At 43.1% G+C, this 20,760-nt stretch overlaps 1 protein-coding gene across 1 annotated transcript in view; it reads left to right on the forward strand.

Moving 5' to 3' along the window:
• LOC115225761 (Werner syndrome ATP-dependent helicase-like) overlaps positions 1 to 20,059 on the forward strand; it is a 41,841-nt gene extending 21,782 nt beyond the window's left edge. The window contains exons 17-28 of the mRNA XM_029796706.2: positions 2,302 to 2,382; positions 4,096 to 4,222; positions 5,855 to 5,961; positions 6,948 to 6,979; positions 10,126 to 10,321; positions 11,329 to 11,479; positions 13,070 to 13,182; positions 14,301 to 14,451; positions 15,577 to 15,687; positions 16,938 to 17,100; positions 18,550 to 18,728; positions 19,828 to 20,059. Coding sequence (XP_029652566.1) covers positions 2,302 to 2,382; positions 4,096 to 4,222; positions 5,855 to 5,961; positions 6,948 to 6,979; positions 10,126 to 10,321; positions 11,329 to 11,479; positions 13,070 to 13,182; positions 14,301 to 14,451; positions 15,577 to 15,687; positions 16,938 to 17,100; positions 18,550 to 18,728; positions 19,828 to 19,998 — 1,582 coding nt within the window. The 3' untranslated portion in view covers positions 19,999 to 20,059. The remainder of the gene's footprint in view (positions 1 to 2,301; positions 2,383 to 4,095; positions 4,223 to 5,854; positions 5,962 to 6,947; positions 6,980 to 10,125; positions 10,322 to 11,328; positions 11,480 to 13,069; positions 13,183 to 14,300; positions 14,452 to 15,576; positions 15,688 to 16,937; positions 17,101 to 18,549; positions 18,729 to 19,827) is intronic.
• Positions 20,060 to 20,760: the final 701 nt, after the last annotated feature.

Genomic DNA, 20,760 nt, shown 5'->3' on the forward strand with positions numbered 1-20,760 from the left:
TAATCTTATGTCGATTCATCTTAACGTTTTAACATTTGTCTGACTGAGAAGACTGACAATCCAAAATGTCCCATCCACAATCTTTCCCTTCCCTTACTCTTTTACTTGTTTCAGTCATTTGACTGCGGCCATGCTGGAGCACCTCCTTTAGTCGAGAAACTCAACCCCGGGAATTATTCTTTGTAAGCCCAGTACTTATTCTATCGATCTCTTTTGCCAAACCGCTAAGTAACGGGGACGTAAACACACCAGCATCAGTTGTCAAGCATTGCTAGGGGGACAAACACACACATATATATATATATACATATATACGCCAGGCTTTCTTCAGTTTCCGTCTACCAAATCCACTCACAAGGCATTGGTCGGCCCGAGGCTATAGCAGAAGACACTTGCCCAAGATGCCACGCAGTGGGACTGAACCCGGAACCATGTGGTTGGTTAGCAAGCTACTTACCACACAGCCACTCCACATTTTTTGTTCTCTTTTATACCAAGGGCTAATTGCCGGAATGCATTCTTCTTGTTGTTTAGCCTAGATATCATCATCATCATCGTCCTAACACTTGTTAAGTTTATCTCTACAGAAATTATGGCCAGCACTGATTTCGTTAACGTTTCGTATCCTAGACGCCTGATGTAAACACAGTAGAACAGGGTATTGACTTACGAAAACGTTTAACATACATCGTAGTATACCATGGTTGCATAACGGTATACCTATTTCTTTACTACCCACAAGGGGCTAAACACAGAGGGGACAAACAAGGACAGACAAACGGATTAAGTCGATTACATCGACCCCAGTGCGTAACTGGTACTTATTTAATTGACCCCGAAAGGATGAAAGGCAAAGTCGATGGTGGAATTTGAACTCAGAACGTGGCGGCAGACGAAATACCTATTTCTTTACTATCCACAAGGGGCTAAACACAGAGAGGACAATCAAGGACAGACGAACGGATTAAGTCGATTACATCGACCCCAGTGCATAACTGGTACTTATTTAATCGACCCTGAAAGGATGAAAGGCAAAATCGACCTCGGCGGAATTTGAACTCTGAACGTAGCGACAAACGAAATACGGCTACGCATTTCACCCGGCGTGCTAACGTTTCTGCCAGCTCGCAGCCGTGGTTGCATAACAGTATACCGTGTCCCTATAAGTCATTAGTATTTATGTATCAGCTTCCGGGAATGTGTTTGATAGATGAAATTGGTATATTTTCTATCTCATTTGGCGTCTTGGATAACAAAGCGTCATAACGAAATCAATGCCAGCCATAATTTCTATTGAAACTCCGTAGAGCTAACCTTAACAAGCGATGTAATAGCACTGCTAACACAAAAGAACACACTCTTTTACTCTCTTTTACTTGTTTCAGTCATTTGACTGCGGCCATGCTGGAGCACCGCCTTTAGTCGAGCAAATCGACCCCAGGACTTATTCTTTGTAAGCCCAGTACTTATTCTATCGGTCTCTTTTACCGAACCGCTAAGTGACGGGGATGTAAACACGCCAGCATCGGTTGTCAAGCAATGCTAGGGGAACAAACACAGACACACACACACATATATATATATATATATACATATATACGACAGGCTTCTTTCAGTTTCCGTCTACCAAATCCACTCACAAGGCTTTGGTCAGCCCGAGGCTATAGCAGAAGACACTTGCCCAAGATGCCACGCAGTGGGACTGAACCCGGAACCATGTGGTTGGTAGACAGGCTACTTACCACACAGCCACTCCTGACTTCTAAAAACGTTTAACATACTTTGTAGTACTTTGTGGTTGCGTAACGGAATACTGTGTTCCTACAGGTCATTAGTATTTATGTACCAACTTCCAGGAATGTATTTAATATTGGTATATTTAGTAATGTTGCAATGCTGTATTTAGTGGCCATTTAAGCAATGAGTTTGTCGATGATTAATGAGTTGAATGAGTACTGATGAAAGGGCAAATACTCCCGAAATATGGTATATACGTCATTACATATTCTTCATCTTTAATCGCATTATTGTTTACAGTTGATGATTAATGAGTACTAATGAAAGGGCAAAAACTCCCGAAATATGGTATATACCTCATTACATATTCTTTATCTTTGATCTCATTATTGTTTGCTGTAGGTGTCTTGGATATGAAATGTTGTATATATGAGGAAACAAAGTCAAGACTTGCAAAATACCTTTCTCTCTTCTCCCCGCCCATCTTCTGTTTTTGCATCAGTGCCAGCCACTTTACAGGGTGTACTGGGTGCTTTTATGTCTTTTTTTTTTTTTTTTTTCCAGATTACTTCTTGAACATTTTGAAGATAAAAATGCTTCGCAAATTGGTGGAGGAGAAGACTGCTGTGATAACTGCCTCAAAAGGTAATAGTGTGTGTGTTTCTATTACCACATTTTGATAAAAAAATAGATTAGTCCTTTAGCATTTAGGTTTCTCTGTCAAATGTTCTGCTTATTTACTCACATTGTTTTAAATAATGTATTATCTTGTAATTTTGATATTTCAGTTATATGATTGCTTACTTTTAGCATAACATTGTAGGGTAGGTGTGAGAGGCTGGATACGGCCAGTTTGAACATAAAGCAACTAGAATATTTTGGTCCGATATGGCCAGTTTAAATGCTAATGGTTTAAAATTGGAATATTTAAGAATTTTCTAGACAGAGTAGACTTTAAAAAGCAGTTTTCTTTATTATAGCCTAAATACAGAATGATATTTCATCAACAGGTTGGTTGTGCAGAGAGGGGGCATGTAGTGTTGTACATTATGAGGATATGGACAGAGAGTGTTTGTAATTGTTTTAAAGTTTGGCCCAGGGCCAGGGGCTTTAAAGAGAGGGTGTCAGTAGATTACATCAACCTCATTGCTCATCATCATCATCGTTTAACGTCTTTTCAATGCTGACATGGGTTGGACGGTGCAACTGGTGTCTGGGAAGCCAGGAGGCTGCACCAGGCTCCAGTCTGATCTGGCAGTGTTTCTACGGCTGGATGCCCTTCCTAATGCTAACCACTCCGTGAGTGTAGTGGGTGCTTTTTACATGCCACCGGCACGAGGGCCACTCAGGCAGTACTGGCAACGGCCACGCTCAAATGGTGTTTTTTACGTGTCACCGGCACAGGGGCCAGGGGAGGCCGGCAGCAGCCCTTTTATAAATTAACTGATATCAAGTCTTCATCATCATTTAACGTCTCTTTTCAATGCTGACATGGGTTGGACGGTTCAACTGGTGTCTGGGAAGCCAGGAGGCTGCACCAGGCTCCAGTCTTATCTGGCAGTGTTTCTACAGCTGGATGCCCTTCCTAACGCCAACCACACCGAGAGTGTAGTGGGTGCTTTTTATGTACCACAGGTACAGGGGCCAGAGGAGGCTGGCAATGATCATGATCAGTTGGTGCTTTTTACATGCCACTGGCACAGAAGCCAGTCTAGGCGGCACTGGCATCAACCACGTTCGGAAGGTGCTTTTTACGTGCCACCAGCACAGGTATCACAACTACAATTTCCATTTGATATTTATTTTGATGTTACCAGTGCTTTTTATGTGGAACCGGTGCCTTTAATGCGCCCTTAAATATGGTTTCTGATTACAAATATCTTGGGTCACACATATCATCATCTGGAAAAGATTTTCTAACTAGAAAGGGTATGGCCTGGTCAGCCCGTAATGACATGCATAAGATCTGGTCATCAAATCTAAGTAGAGACTTCAAACTTGAAATCTTCAAAGCCACAGTCGAACCAATTCTACTATATGGCTCAGAAACCTGGACGTTATCAAAGAAGCTTGAGAGGCGATTGGATGGAACTTACACTCGCCTCCTTATGAGAGCTCAAAATCTCACGGTCGAACAATGTTGATGATGATGTCGCCCCGATCATCTGTGCTTTTTGGCTGTTAGGGGATGAAATGTAGGTGCGAGACGGTTGATGGGGCAGAACCCCTCATAGACAAGCATTACTAAGGTGGTTTTGTGATGTCCATTCTGTTATGGTGGGTGGGTCTTCTTGAGTCCATCAATCCACCACGTATCTTGAATAGTCTTAATATGTTGTTCCTGTTTTTCTCTTGCAGGATGGAAAGTGAGCGCAGGCGCAAGTTTATGGAATCGGGTAACCAACTCCATACAGTGAGAATTCCAGATTTTGGCAAACCCAGTGATTACGGTCAAGAAGCTCGCTATTTCTTGGAAGCGATTCAGGTAAGATCTTCTTCCATCAATGCCGCATAGACCCTCCCTCCATCCATTAGCTAAGTGAAAGAGAGATCTCTCTATGGGTGTTCATTCTACTAGAAACAGCAGTCAAAGCTCTCACAGATCAAACTGTATCAGTCTTTGTAAAGAAGGACACATTGTAGTCTCTGACTAGCAGTATCGCCCGGCGTTGCTCGGGTTTGTAAGGGAAATAACTATATAAGCATTTTTAGAGAGTTACTTCCCTTATATAAACCGAGCAAAAAATGCATTAAGAAAACCGAAAAAATTATGGTAAATTTTTTTTTTTGAATCATAGACTCATCGTAGACGTGCGCTAATACCAGAAGGGCTTGATATGAATCACGACTATAAGATACCCACTTTTGGTTAAACTGCACCACAAAATGTGGGAGTAGTTAGGAATCTAAATCGGAGGAGACAGACTCTCACACAACTTCATTTTTATATATAAAGATATACCAACTGGCAGGATGGTCATGGCTGAAATGCTTTTGGTCATTAACTGTGCTTGTTGAGAGATGACCAGGAGCAAACATAGTCTCTGATTGTGGAAATAGATGGGATGGTCACAAATGGAATACCAATGAATCCACTGAAATAGTTGCAACAGAGGGTCTGTGTGCTTGTAGAAAAAAATCTGATGCATACAAAATGGATGGTCCTGGTGGTGATGATGATGATGGTTCAGTGGTGGTGGTGATGGTGTTGGTGGCAGCAATGTTGATTGTGATGGTGATGGTCATGATGAACTGTCCTCCCCTCAGATATTTGGTTCTGTACTGTACCTATATCATTATCATCATCACCATCATCGTTTAACATCTGCTTTCCATGCTGGCATGGGTCGGATGGTTAGACATGGAGCTGGTCAGCCAGGGCGTTGTCCAGATTCTAATTGTCTGTTGTGGCTTGGTTCCCATGGCCGGATGCCCTTCCTCTCTCTCTCTCTTTACTCTTTTACTTGTTTCAGTCATTTGACTGCGGCCATGCTGGAGCACTGCCTTTTAATTGAGCAACTCGACCCCAGGACTTATTGTTTTTGTAAGCCCAGTACTTATTCTATCGGTCTCTTTTGCCGAACCGCTAAGTAACGGGGACATAAACACACCAGCATCGGTTCTCAAGCAATGTTGGATAGGACAAAAGGTATATGTTAGAACTTATTGTGGTCTTCAAACGTCATCATCATCATCATCATTTAACGTCTGTTTTCCATGCTAGCATGGGTTGGACGATTTTGACTGAGGACTGGCAAACCAGATGGCTGCACCAGGCTCCAGTCTTAATCTGGCAGAGTTTCTACAGCTGGATGCCCTTCCTAACACCAACCACTCCAAGAGTGTAGTGGGTGTTTTTTACCTGCCACCGGCACAGGGGCCAGTCAGGCGGTACTGGCAACGAACGAACTTGTTCGAATCTTTTTACACATGCTACCGGCACAGGTGCCAGTAGGGCGACGTTGGTAACGATCACGCTCGAATGGTGCCCTTTTACGTGCCACCGGCACGGAAGCCGTTTGCCAGTCTGTTGCTGTTACCATTGTCTGTCTCATTTTCAGACCTACATGCCACACCCTCTTAACTCTCTTTCCTCTACCCACTCCTCCAATTACAGATGATGAAGGGCTACTGTGGCATCGCGACCGTTGCCCTGTTCTTGATGGGGTCAGCGGACAAGAAGGTCCTACGTTACACTTCAGAGCCAAACTATGGCATCGGAAAGTAAGTATCATCTGTTTTTATTACCTATTTCTTTACTGCCCACAAGGGGCTAAACACAGAAGGGGACAAACAAGGACAGACATAGGTATTAAGTCGATTATATCGACCCCAGTGCGTAACTGGTACTTAATTTATTGACCCCGAAAGGATGAAAAGCAAAGTCGACCTCGGCGGAATTTGAACTCACAACTGTTTTTATTACCTCCACCTTATATGTGCGTGTGTGTGTGTTTGTCCCCTCGCTAATGTTTGACAACCAATGTTGGTGTGGTTACGCCCCCATAACTTAGCTGTTCGGCAAAAGAGACCGATAGAATAAGTCCTGGTGTCGATTTCTTCAACTAAAGGCGGTGCTCCAGCATGGCCACAGTCAAATGACTGAAACAAGTAAAAGAATATATTTATATATATAGGCGCAGGAGTGGCTGTGTGGTAAGTAGCTTGCTAACCAACCACATGGTTCCGGGTTCAGTCCCACTGTGTGGTATCTTGGGCAAGTGTCTTCTGCTATAGCCCCGGGCCGACCAATGTCTTGTGAGTGGATTTGGTAGATGGAAACTGAAAGAAGCCTGTCATATATATATATATATATATATGTGTGTGTGTGTGTGTGTGTGTTTGTCCCCCTAGCATTGCTTGACAACCGATGCTGGTGTGTTTTGTCCCCTCGCTAATGTTTGACAACCAATGTTGGTGTGGTTACGCCCCCATAACTTAGCTGTTCGGCAAAAGAGACCGATAGAATAAGTCCTGGTGTCGATTTCTTCAACTAAAGGCGGTGCTCCAGCATGGCCGCAGTCAAATGACTGAAACAAGAAAAAGAATATATATATATATATATAAGCATCAAGGTGATTTATTTTTTATTAGATGTTCCATTGAGAAAGGCCTTTGGTCCGGAAGGTTGTCCATGGCTGGTATAATGGTTGGAAGATCCAACACTTTGTCTGTGAAGGTCTGCTGAGATGTTTTTTTTTCTTTTGCAGATACAAGAACAAAAAATTCTGGGTGGCATTTGGTAAGTTTCCTGGGGGTTTCTTTTTTGTTTTTTTCTTTCTTTCTTTCTTCATGGCAATTCGGGTTTATAGGGTGTTGATGGGGGCAAATGTGGCTGTGAGTGGATTTGGTAGATGGAAACTGAAAGAAGCCTGTTATATATATATGTGTGTGTGTGTATCATCATCATCATCATCATCATCATCATCATCATTTAGCGTCCGTTTTCCATGCTAGCATGGGTTGGACGGTTCTACTGGGGTCTGTGAAGCCAGAAGGCTTCATCAGGCCCAGTCAAATCTGGCAGTGTTTCTACAGCTGGATGCCCTTCCTAACGCCAACCACTCCGTGAGTGTAGTGGGTGCTTTTTACGTGCCACCCACACTGGTGCCAGACAAAGCTGGCAAACGGCCACGAACGGATGGTGCTTTTTATGTGCCACCGGCACGGCTGGCAACGGACACGAAACGGGGCAGTGCTGGCAACGGTCGCGAAACGGAAAGTTCTCTTACATGCCACCGGCACTGGTAACACATCTGCAATTTCCATTGATCGATTTCCATTGATCAATTTCGATTCTGATCCTCACTTGCCTCAATGGGTCTTCACAAGCAGAGTTTCGACATGCCACCGGCACTGGTAGCACATCCGCAATTTCCATTGATCGATTTCGATTCTGATCCTCACTTGCCTCAACACGTCTTCACAAGTAGAGTTTTGTGTCCCAAGAAGGGAAGGTATGCATACGTAGGCTGGCTCCATCCCATGTAGAAGGCCACGGGTTGTGGACTCACTTGTCCTGCGGGTCTTCTCGCGCACAGCACACTTCCAGAGGTCTCGGTCTCTAGTCATTTCCTCAGTGAGACCTAAAGTTCGAAGGTCGTGCTTCACCACCTCGTCCCAGGGTTTCCTGGGTCTGCCTCTTCCACAGGTTCCCTCAACCGCTAGGGTGTGGCACTTTTTCACACAACTATCTTCATCCATTCTCGCCACATGACCATACCAGCGCAAACGTCTCTCTTGCACACCACAACTGATGCTTCTTAGGTCCAGCTTTTCTCTCAAGGTACTTACACTCTGCCGAGTGTGAGTACCGGCATTACACATCCATCGGAGCATACTGGCTTCATTTCTAGCGAGCTTACGCATATCCTCAGCAGTCACGGCCCATGTTTCACTGCCATGTAGCATGGCTGTTCGTACACACGCATCATACAGTCTGCCTTTCACTCTGTGCGAGAGGCCTTTTGTCACCAGCAGAGGTAAGAGCTCTCTGAACTTTGCCCAAGCTATTCTTACTCTAGCAGTTACACTTTCAGCACACCCGCCCCCGCTGCTGACTTAGTCACCTAGGTAACGGAAACTATCAACTATTTCTAGTTTTTCTCCCTGGAAAGTGACGGAAGTTGGTCTCAGAGCATTTTCAGTGTTTATTGTTCCTGAGCATCTGCCACATACAAAAACCATCTTCCTAGTTAGCCTTCCTTTGACATTGCTGCATCTCTTATGTCTCCATAGCTTACACTTGGTGCATCTTATAGAGTTTCTACCTACACCTTTTCTACAGATCGAGCAGGGCCATCTACCTGAAGGTGTTTGTGATTTGTCTACCTTCCTACTGATTACGACTTTGGTTTTAGCTAGATTGACTCTGAGGCCCTTCGATTCTAATCCTTGTTTCCACACCTGAAACTTCTCCTCCAGTTCTGATAGCGACTCAGCAATTAGAGCAAGGTCATCAGCATAGAGGAGCTCCCAAGGGCATCCTGTCTTGAATTCCTCCGTTATTGCCTGGAGGACTATGATAAATAGGAGGGGGCTGAGTACTGAGCCTTGGTGGACCCCTACCTCTACCCGGAATTCTTCACTGTACTCATTTCCAACCTCACCCTACTAGCGGCGTCCCTATACATGGCCCGCACAGCTCTCACTAACCATTCATCTATCCCTAGTTTTCTCATTGCCCACCAGATAAGGGATCGGGGGACCCTGTCGAAGGCTTTCTCCATGTCAACAAAAGCCAGGTACAGGGGCTTATCTTTGGCTAGGTATTTCTCCTGCAGCTGCCTTACCAGGAATATAGCATCAGTGGTGCTTGTCCCTGGCACGAACCCAAACTGCATCTCATCTAAACTAACTCTCTCTCTAATTAGGTGGGCGATGACCCTCTCCGTAACCTTCATCACCTGGTCCAACAGCTTGATACCTCTCTGTATATATTTGTTTGTGTTTGTGTGTGTGTGCCTCTCATCCACCCTCACCCCACCATCACTTGATACCAATGTTGGTGTGTTTATGTCCCCGTAAATTAATGGTTCTACAAAAGAGACCAATAGAATAAGTACTAGGCTTACAAAGAATAAGTCCTGGTTTCAATTTTCTTCGACTTAAACTCCTTTAAGGCAGTGCTCCAACATGGCCACAGTCAAATGACTGGTACTAGTAAAAGAAAAGAATATATATATGCAAGACCCGGCAAGCCAAGTGAGACCCTAGCCAAATGACGTTAAATGATGACGATGACAATGGTGACGTGTGTGTGTCATGTTTTTAATATAGGAGCACTCCGTCGGTTACGACGACGAGGGTTCCGGTTGATCCGAATCAACGGAACATCCTGCTCGTGGAATTAACGTGTAAGTGGCTGAGCACTCCACAGACACGTGTACCCTTAACGTAATTCTCGGGGATATTCAGCGTGACACAGAGAGTGACAAGGCCGGGCCTTTGAAATACAGGTACAACAGAAACAGGAAGAAAGAGTGAGAGAAAGTTGTGGTGAAAGAGTACAGCAGGGTTCACCCCCACCCCCTGCAGGAGCCTTGTGAAGCTTTAGGTGTTTTCGCTCAATAAACACTCACAACGCCCGGTCTGGGAATCGAAACCGCGATCCTACGACCGCGAGTCCGCTGCCCTAACCACTGGGCCATTGCGCCTCCACGTTTTTTATATAATTTTACTTATGTCTAATGAGTCCTCACTACTCCCAAGAATTTCATTTTTACTCCACTTGGTGATTTACCCTGGTTCGCTGACCTCTGATCTAAACCTTTCCCCTATTTTTATGACATCTAAAACTTTTCTTCCTCTCTCCTCATTTGAAACCCTATCCCCATCACCACTGTTTTTACTACAGATCCTTACTCTCCCTTTATGTCTCTCCCTCAGGTCGAGCTCTGGTGTGTGAGGGTTACCTGGAGGAGGTTGCTACCAAGAACAGCTTCTGGATTTCCATCAGCGTCTCAACGAAGGGCAAAAGTTGGTTGAAACAAGCCAAGCAAGACGACGAGTACAAATTAGAACTGACGCCAACCCAGGCCATGATAGCAGAAGAAAGGGTTCGCATCCGGGAACCTGTTGCTAGGTGAGTTGACATACAGACAGACATCTATGGCAGTTTAATCAAATTACAAGAATACACATCTATACATGTGTGTGTATATGGGGGTGTTTTAACAGCATTTTAGGCCCCCAAGCAAATTATTGCACTGGTATTTATTTATTTATTGACAGCAAATCACAACATACATAGATCGGAAGTAGACCCCTGTCCCTCTGAGGGCCCTGGGGAAATCTCTTGCACTGGATCCTAAAATATTTATTCATTGATAGCAAATCACAACATACATAAATTGGAATTGGGCCCCTAGACTTCCGAGGCTCCTGTGCAAATCAGTGTGCTGGGCAGCAAGTTACAGCATACATAGATCACAATTAGGCCCCTTGGCAAATCAATGCGCTGGAAGCCCATAGTATTTATTGCTAGCAAGCCACAACATACATAGATCAGAATTAGACTGCTAGATTCGTGAGGCCCCTGGGCAAATCATTGCATTGGGCGCTAAAGTATTTATTTATTAGCGCAGGAGTGGCTGTGTGGTAAGTAGCTTGTTTACCAACCACATGGTTCCAGGTTCAGTCCCACTGCGTGGCACCTTGGGCAAGTGTCTTCTACTATAGCCTCTTGGGCAAGTGTCTTCTACTATAGCCTCGGGCCGACCAATGCCTTGTGAGTGGATTTGGCAGATGGAAACTGAAAGAAGCCTGTCGTATATATGTACATACATATGACAGGCTTCTTTCAGTTTCCCTTTACCAAATCCACTCACAGGGCTTTGGTTGGCCCAAGGCTATAGAAGACACTTGCCCAAGGTGCCACGCAGTGGGACTGAACCCGAAACCATGTGGTTGGTAAGCAAGCTACTTACCACACAGCCACTCCTGCACCTCTTTTTTTCTTTTTTTTTCACCCTGGGACCAGACAACAATTTTCTATGTTGATGATGATTCCATGACCTTACCATCAAACAGTGTTCTTGGATTGTCTTTCCTTCCCTCTTGTACCTGTCACACCTGTCTTACCATTTTCAGTTCCGCCTACACCTCCAGTTCCTCGTTTGATTTTGATAAATATACTCGTGCAAAACCATCAGTTCTTCCTTCCACTGCCGCTGCTTCATCATCCGTTGTTAAAATGCAGCCGAGTGTACCTGAGGTTGACGAACGTGTCGAAGCTTTACAGGTAACTTTATAAATTTTATATACTTGCATCTCCTTTTTTTTCTTTGTCTTTATTTACCTGCAATTTATATTCGTGTTTCATGTTTATTGGCCTGCTTACCTGGCCAGCAGGATGGCATCATTTGAAAACTAAAACGATGCTGAGCGCATTGTGACAAGTGATGTATAACGCTCGACCTTTATTCTCTCGAAAAACGACGACGCCGTGATCTCATTCTCATTCACAAGATCATAAGCGGAAAGTGTAACCTCTCGAAAGAGCTTGTTCTTCACTCCTGCTCCAGAGCATTGGCTGCGGGGTCACTCCGAAAAGCTCTATCTGCGACGATTTCATCTCAATCGAAGGAGAGGGGCTTTCTCCGTCCGGGTTGCGGATCCGTGGAAGAAGCTGCCGGACGAGATAGTGAAGATGCCAACGACCGCTCAGTTCAAAGTCTCCCTTGACCAGAAATGGCTTGAACTCTTTGCATGAACACCACCCTATACATAACTCCATGTCCCCCTACATGGCCTTGCTTTTTGCTTTTTGAACCAAAAAATTAACTTAACATCTGATAGTGTGGTTGATCATGCGCTTTTACAAAAAAGGGTAAGGACCCGTTGTCCATGCTAGCATGTGCTGGACGGTTTGACCCGGACTGGAAGGCTGCACCAGACTCCAGTCTGATCTGGTTTGGTTTCTATGCTTGGATGCCCTTCCTAAAGCCAACCACTCTGATAGTGTAATGGGTGCTTTTATGCGCCACCGGCACAAGTGCCATTTGCATGCCACCAGTATATGCTACAACTGCAATATTTACTTAGCTCGGTGGGTATTCTTCTCAAGTACAATATAGTGCCAAAGGCCTCCGTCATCTGTCGTTGCCTCCATGACGCCCAACACTTAAAAGGAGCTTTTCATGTGCTAACGCCATTGGCCACTTTACTTCCGTGAGGCCCAAAGCTCAAAAGGAGCTTTTCGTGTGCCACTTTGCTTCTGAGGCCTAACGCTCGAAAGATGCTTTTTACGTGCCACTTACGTAACACCAGCATTGGCCACAACTGAATTCAAATTCAACCAGGGTTGACTTTGCCGTTCCTTCTTTCAGGGTTGATGAAATATGTACCAGTTAAATACTGGGGTCCATGTAATTGACTATCCCTCTGCCCCCAGATTATCAGGCCTTGTGCCAGTAACGGAACAGACCTTTCATGTTTATATTGTATCTTTTTCTTTTGTATCTCAAATCAGCCACACAACAGCAACATGTAGGATCTGCCCATGGGTTCATGTCTCTGTATCTGTCATGTGACAGGTATGCATAAGTAGCTATCTATCTACCCATCTGTCTGTCTTTCTATCTATCCATTTATCTACCCATCTGTCTGTCTTATCTTTCTATCCACCCATATATCTAGCTGTCTGTCTGTCCATCCGCATATCTCTTTTTTTATATATCTGTTGGTCTATCTATATCCATCTATATATCTATCTGTTTGTCTATCAATATATCCATCTATCTATATGTCTGTCTGTCTGTCCAGCTATCTCCTCCATCCATGTCACATGACTTCCTGATAATCTAAAACAGCCAATCGTTGCTATTTTCAGATCAGACTCTACCGACTCTTAGCGAAACTCAGGAATGATTTTGCCCAGGAATATGACCTGCCTCCTCATGCCATTGCCAGCAATAAGATTCTTCTGGACATTGTCAGAATTAGGTAAGGAACCACAAGAAAATGGAGGGGGAGGAGAAACAATGAGAACCAGGCTTTTTTTTTTTTTCTCTCTTTCTCTTTTCTCTTTTACTTGTTTCAGTCATTTGACTGCGGCCATGCTGGAGCACCGCCTTTTAGTCAAGCAAATCGCCCCCAGGACTTATTCTTTGTAAGCCTAGTACTTATCCTATCAGTCTCTTTTGCCGAACCGCTAAGTGACAGGGACGTAAACACACCAGCATCAGTTGTCAAGCGATGTTGGGGGGACAAACACAGACACACAAACACACACACATACATATATATACATATACGACGGGCTTCTTTCAGTTTCCATCTACCAAATCCACTCACAAGGCTTTGGTCGGCCTGAGGCTATAGTAGAAGACACTTGACCAAGGTGCCACGCAGTGGGACTGAACCCGGAACCATGTGGTTGATAAGCAAGCTACTTACCACACAGCCACTCCTACGCCTTTATTTTTTCTTTTTTTTTTTCTGACTATATTTCTCCAAGAAAATATTTTGCTCTGTATTTGAAAGATGTAAGTTGAGAGACACCCACCATATATGTGTGTGTATATATGTATGTATATTGAGCAATGCTCTGCAACATTTTCCCACTTTTAAAAATTTGGCAGCACACCTGGACTGAAAATATGACTAAAAGTATCATCATCATCATCAGTGTTTAACGTCCGTTTTCCATGCTAGCATGGGTTGGATGGTTCGACCAGGATCTGGGAAGCCAGGAGGCTGCACCAGGCTCCAGTCTGATCTAGGAGTGTTTCTACAGCTGGATGCCCTTCCTAACATGCCAACCACTCCGTGAGTGTAGTGGGTGCTTTTTACGTGCCAGGGGAGTCTGGCAACGGCCACAATAGGTTGGTGCTTTTTACGTGCCACCGGCACGGAAGCCAGTCAAGGCAGCGCTAGCATCGGCCACGTTCGGATGGTGCTTTTTATGTGCCACTGGCACAGGTATAAAAACAAATAAGTGGGATCAATCCGGTTAACTAAAAAAACCGTTGGAGGAGGTGCCCTAGCATGGCCACAGTTTTTTTCTATCTCTCTCATTCACCTGCCCATCTCTCATTGTTATTTTTTCTTTTGCTTCTCAGACCAAAAGATAAAAAATCCATGTTAAAGATTGAAGAATTCCCTCAAGCCAAAGTCGAAAAATACGGTGATATATTCCTCGACTCTCTGGTGCCATTCTGCAAGGACAATGATCTGCAGCTAGACAACTTTCCGGACGTTGAATTTGAAGAGGTAAGAATATTTGAAGTAGTAATTGTGCGCGGCTGAAGAAGGCTATTGACATACATGTTACATCAATTATGCATTGATATAAACTAATAAAAGCCAGAAACATATGTACCGCTAAATCCTTTGCATCATGTTTTTATTTTGATAAATATATATATATAAATGCATATTTTTTAATGTGTGTGTATATATATGTGCATATATATATATATATAAAGGTATGATGGGCTTCCCTCAGTTTCCATGTACCAAATTTACTTGTAAAGCATTGGTTGGCCAGATATTGTACTAGAAGACACTTGCCATTTATACGCACACACGCTCTCTGTTCCCGGATCTTTTCCGCTTGAATGGCAGTTTTTAACAATTTCTAGGTAACTAAAAAATTTTAAACTTCATATACTGGTAGAATGTGTTTATAAAACATCTTTTTCTCTTGGCTTTATTGAGAAAATTCTGTAGTTTGTAAGCTATTTGTTTTTTTTTTGTTTTTTGCAATTTCAACCAATCAATTACGTCTATTTGAGGTGAAAGCATTCTGTGCCGTATGAATATGTCCCTCGTTTAAGAAACAGATTGGGTTTATTTACATTTGTGAAGAAAAAAAAGATACCCTTCCCCCTAACCAACCCTAAAACGGATTGAAATGCAATAGATCGATACTAGGGTCATAATTATGGGTGACAATTTCATATGACACCACTAGAAAAAACTGCCGTTCAAACCGAAAAGATCCCTGTTCCCTCCTAATTATTATTTTTTTCACTTTCTATTCATTGACTTTCAACTAATCTTTATATATAAAACTGAAGTTGTGTGTGTGTCTGTCTACTCCAATTTAGATTCCTAACTACTCCCACATTTTGCAGTGCAGTTTAACCAAAAGCGGGTATCTTATAGCCGTGATTCATATCGAGCCCTTCTGGGTATTAGCGCGCGTCTACGATGAGTCTACGATTTTAAAAATAATTTAACATCATTTTTGGGGATTTTTTATGCATTTTTTGCTCGGTTTATGTAAGGGAAGTAACTCTCTAAAAATGCTTATATAGTTATTTCCCTTACAAACCCGAGCAACGCCGGGCGATACTGCTAGTGATAAAATAATTCCTTATTCTTTCCCCTCAGCCTAACTTTGAAGATTTGAATGTCTCACTATTACCGAAGCTTGACCTGTCCAGTTTGTCTGAGACTCAACTCACTTCATACCACCTGTTTGCAACGGACAATAAAAGTTTGGTAAGTCACTTTATAGGATTTCTTGTTTATCTCTTACTTGTTCCAATCACTGGACTGTGGCCATGCTGGGGCATTGCCTTTGTAAGGGTTTTTAGGCAAACAAACCCACCATCATCATCGTTTAGCGTCCGCTTTCCATGCTAGCATGGGTTAGACGGTTCAAAACTGGGATCTGGGAGGCCAGAAGGCTGCACCAGGCCCAGTCTGATCTGGCAATGTTTCTACAGCTGGATGCCCTTCCTAACGCCAACCACTCCAAGAGTGTAGTGGGTGCTTTTTACATGCCACCGGCACAGGTGCCAGATGAGGCTGGCAAACGGCCACGATTGGATGGTGTTTTTTACATGTCACCAGCACGGAGGCCAGGCGAGGCTGGCAAACGGCCACGATCGGATGGTGTTTTTAACGTCCCACTGGCACGGGGGCCAGGCATGGCTGGCAACGGCCACGATCAGATGGTGCTTTTTACAGGCCATGATCGGATGGTGCTTTTGGGTTGAATGGTTTGACCAAGGCTAGAAGGCTGCAGCAGACTCCAGTCTGATTTGGCATGGCTTCTATGACTGAACACCTTTCCTAATGAATCCACCACCACCATCATCATCATCATTTAACATCCATGGCCCGTGTTGGCATGGGTTGGATGGTTTGACCAGGGCTTGCCACCAGGGGAGCTGCTGTTCCTTATGCCAGCCGCCTTACAGGAATGTGCTGGGTGCTTTTATGCGGCACTGCTGGAGCACTTCAACGTGCCAGTGGCACAAGTGCTTTTTATGTGGCACCAGCCCTGGACTCTTGCAGGCCAATCGTCTTACCTATTAAAAGGGGCAAGAACCTCTGTTATGGTGAGAACTGATCCATCACCACCACCGTGACCATCATAGTAATCATATGGCATAGTGGTTGAGAGCATGGGCTACTAACCCCAAGATTCCGAGTTCGGTTCCAGTCAGTGACCTGAATTAATAATAATAATAATAATAATAAATAATTAGTAATAATAAAAATAAATAATTAATAATGATAATAATAATAATTAATAATGATAAAAATAAATAATTAATAATGATAATAATTAATAATAATATCATTGAAAAATACCTTAGGAATGAGAACCCAGGTTTGAAATTTCCCCAAGACACCTGATGAAGGCTGGAGAGTACATCAGCCGAAACATGTTAACAACAAACAAGATGAGGACAAATATCCGACAAATGTAAATATTAATAATTTTTGTTATGTTTTGACAGGACGAAATAAGCAAAGCAAGGAACCTGAAGATTAGTACTGTGCTAAACCACCTGTGTGCAGCAATAGAAGCTGGTGCCAACCTTGTTATAGAGCGGTTAGGTTTACCACTTTCTACGTACAACCAAATCTCAGCTGTTATAACCGGACCAAAGATTTCTTACAGTATGGTTCCATTTCTTCCTCTCTCTCCTTCATTTTCTCTTGAAATATTTCTTTCTACTCTCAGGCGCCTGGTCTGCAATTTTGATTAAGTATTCTTTACTCTTTACTCTTGTTTCAGTCATTTGACTGCGGCCATGCTGGAGCACCGCCTTTAATCGAGCAACTCGACCCCTGGGACTTATTCTTTTTTGTAAGCCCAGTACTTGTTCTATCGGTCTCTTTTGCCGAAACCGCTAAGTGACGGGGACATAAACACACCAGCATCGGTTGTCAAGCAATGCTAGGGGGACAAACATATACACACACATACATATATACGACGGGCTTCTTTCAGTTTCTGTCTACCAAATCCACTCACAAGGCTTTGGTCGGCCCGAGGCTATAGTAGAAGACACTTGCCCAAGGTGCCACGCAGTAGGACTGAACCCGGAACCATGTGGTTGGTAGGCAAGCTACTTACCACACAGCCACTCCTGCGCCTAGTATTGGACTAGCGTTTCTCCTTTTAAAAGTGTTGGCCTTGTCCCTAAATTAATAGATGTTTTCTAAGGATAGGGAGAGAGGCTGATATTAAGAACTCTATTCTGACTCTATGTTCTGAGTTCAAATTCCGCCAAGGTCGACTTTGCTTTTCAGCCTTTTGGGGGTCGATAAATTAAGTACAGTTTGCATTGCATAGTGGGGTCAATCTAATCGACTAGCCCTCTCCCCAAAAATTTCGGGCCTTTTGCCTAGAGTAGAAAGAAATATTAAGAACTCTATAAATCCGATGTTTGTAACAACACATGCTGTACCATTTAATGTGGTGTAAATTCAATAGAATTTGATTAGAGTAGTTTTTGCTCAAATTATGTTACATACGTTTCCATAACATGGCTGTTTATTTGATCATGATATACTAGCAGTATCGCCCGGGCATTGGTCGGGTTTGTTTCGACCCTTTAGAATTGGAATTTTTGAAAAGTAAAAGTTTTGCTTTATGTAGCTTGTTATTCTCTTTAAGTGAACATTTTTCTGGTTGAAATACACCGAAAAATGGCGACACAGCAGTCAATAAATCATAAAAAATAGGGATTTTCATTGAAAAAAAAGCACCTTTTTGATGTTAATAATTTTTGGTGTTAACATTGTCAGATTTGAATTTTTTCTTCTACGAAATGAAGAACAGGCGTTCTTCTATCATACTCTCAATTTTGGTCAACTTGTGCCGCAGGGTCTCGGAGGAGATTGTGTTAGTTGAAGGCTACCAAACCTGCCACACACAGATAACTTCAGCTTTATATATATATATTGCATAATATGAATTATATAATGAAATCATTTTGTCAAGCATTTTGAATAGTTGACAGGTAAAACTGATATGGAAAGATTTCGATTTTGAATTCCAAGAAAAAATATTTGGAGGAAGACGGCTGGTTTGAATGCTAAAAGCTTAAATTTCTTCTGTAGATGTCAGCCGTTTGACACAAATCAAAGATGTGCTGCCGAGTACTGTGGACTTCAACCAAATAAAACTTGTTATTTCACTGCTGAAACAGAAGATGGGTTTTAAGACAACTGTTACTGGTGAAACTTTTCTATTAAAACCAAAAGAAGAATCGGATTCTTCTCCAGCCCAGTCTCCAAAGGTAAGTGTATATCATCATCATCATCATCATCATCGTTTAACGTCCGTTTTCCGTGCTAGCATGGTTTGGACGGTTCGACCGGGGTCTGGGAAGCCAGGAGGCTGCACCAGGCTCCAGTTTGATCTGGCAGTGTTTCTACAGCTGGATGCCCTTCCTAATGCCAACCACTCCGTGAGTGTAGTGGGTGCTTTTTAAGGGGCCACCGCACAGGTGCCAGGGGAGTCTGGCAGCGGCCACGATCGGTTGGTGCTTTTACCGTGCCACCGGCACGGAAGCCAGTAAAGGCGGCGCTGGCATCAGCCACATTCGGATGGTGCTTTTTATGTGCCACCGGCACAGAAGCCAGTCGGGGTGGCGCTGGCATCGGCCATGTTCGGATGGTGCTTTTTTATGTTCTGAAATCCAAGGTGCTTTGAATGGGCAGGAGCTATGCGGAACTAGTGCAGGAAGCAGCCCAGGTCTTTGCAGTCACAGCATATCTCCAGATATCTCGGTCTGTCGTCATTGCCTCTGTGAGGCCCAACGCTCTAAGGTCATGCTTGACTACCTCATCCCATGTCTTCCTGGGTATATAATTTTAGAATTTCATGGTACATGTGTCATCATCATTGCCATTTTAATGTCCCCTTTTCCAGGTTTGTATGGGTCAGACGAAATTTGCTGAGGCAGATTTTCTCCAGTTCGGTTCTCTTCCTGTTGCCATACCTCACCAGTTTTCTCAGAAAGTAATATTTTCCCCAAATCCTTCAAACATTATCAGCACAATGGCTGCATAAGTTTGCAAGGAAGGTTGTATTAGGTGCAGGCGTAGCTGTGTGGTAAGGCGGCAAACTGGCGGAAACATTAGCACGCTGGGCAAAATGCTTTGCCACTACGTTCTAAGTTCAAATTCCGCCGAGGTCGACTTTACCTTTCATCCTTTCGAGGTTGATTAAATAAGTACCAGTTACACACTGGGGTCGATTTAACGACTTAATCCGTTTGTCTGTCCTTGTTTGTCCTCTCTGTGTTTAGCCCCTTGTGGGTAGTAAAAAAATAAGAAGCTGGCATCATCGTAGTAGCAGTCTGATAACAAACATAAATTCTCATTATTTTGCAGGCAGAGGCAAAGGAAGAACCACAACAGCAGAAACCACAACAACAACAACAGAAACCGAAACAGCAAGCAGCTGGAGGATCGGGTGGTGGAACTGGTGATTCCACTAAGAGAAAACTACCGTTTTGGATGATGTCAAAACCTGCCAGTATGAGCAAGAAGCAAAAGCCTTAATTCATGCAAAAAGGGGCAATGGGGGGAGCCAGCTTTTTATGTCACTCATACATTGTTTAAACAGATAAAAGTGCAACCATCCATTTTAATTCATTGTGTCATATAGAGATGTACTTGCATAGCAAGTGACCTGATCTGAGATCGTGTGCTGGAACGCAAACAATTTCAGCGTGGAAGGTGTTTATAAGCCATTTAAGAAACACACAAAAACCGTTAGATTCACTTCAACATTTAAGTTTAATTTTCCAAAATATTTTCATCGCTTTAAGAACGCGACCTCTTCACTGACAAAAATCCATGCTATATATATATATATTATATATATATATATATATATATTATATATATATATATATATATATTGGAAGGTGTTTGTAAGCCATTTAAGAAACACACAAAAACCGTTAGATTCACTTCAACATTTAAGTTTAATTTGTCAAAATATTTTCATCGCTTTAAGACCGCGACCTCTTCACTGACAAAAATCCATGCTATAAATATATATATATATATATATATATATATATTGGAAGGTGTTTGTAAGCCATTTAAGAAACACACAAAAACTGTTAGATTCACTTCAACATTTAAGTTTAATTTTCCAAAATATTTTCATCGCTTTAAGACCACGACCTGTTAAACTCACAAAATTCTGTGCCGCCAGTGAACGGGTCGCGGTCTGAAAACGAGGAAAATATTTTGGTAAATGAAATTTAAATGTTGAAGTGAATCTAACGGTTTCTGTGTGTTTTTAAATGGCTT

Source organism: Octopus sinensis, linkage group LG28, assembly GCF_006345805.1.
Source record: "Octopus sinensis linkage group LG28, ASM634580v1, whole genome shotgun sequence".
NCBI lineage: Eukaryota > Metazoa > Mollusca > Cephalopoda > Octopoda > Octopodidae > Octopus > Octopus sinensis.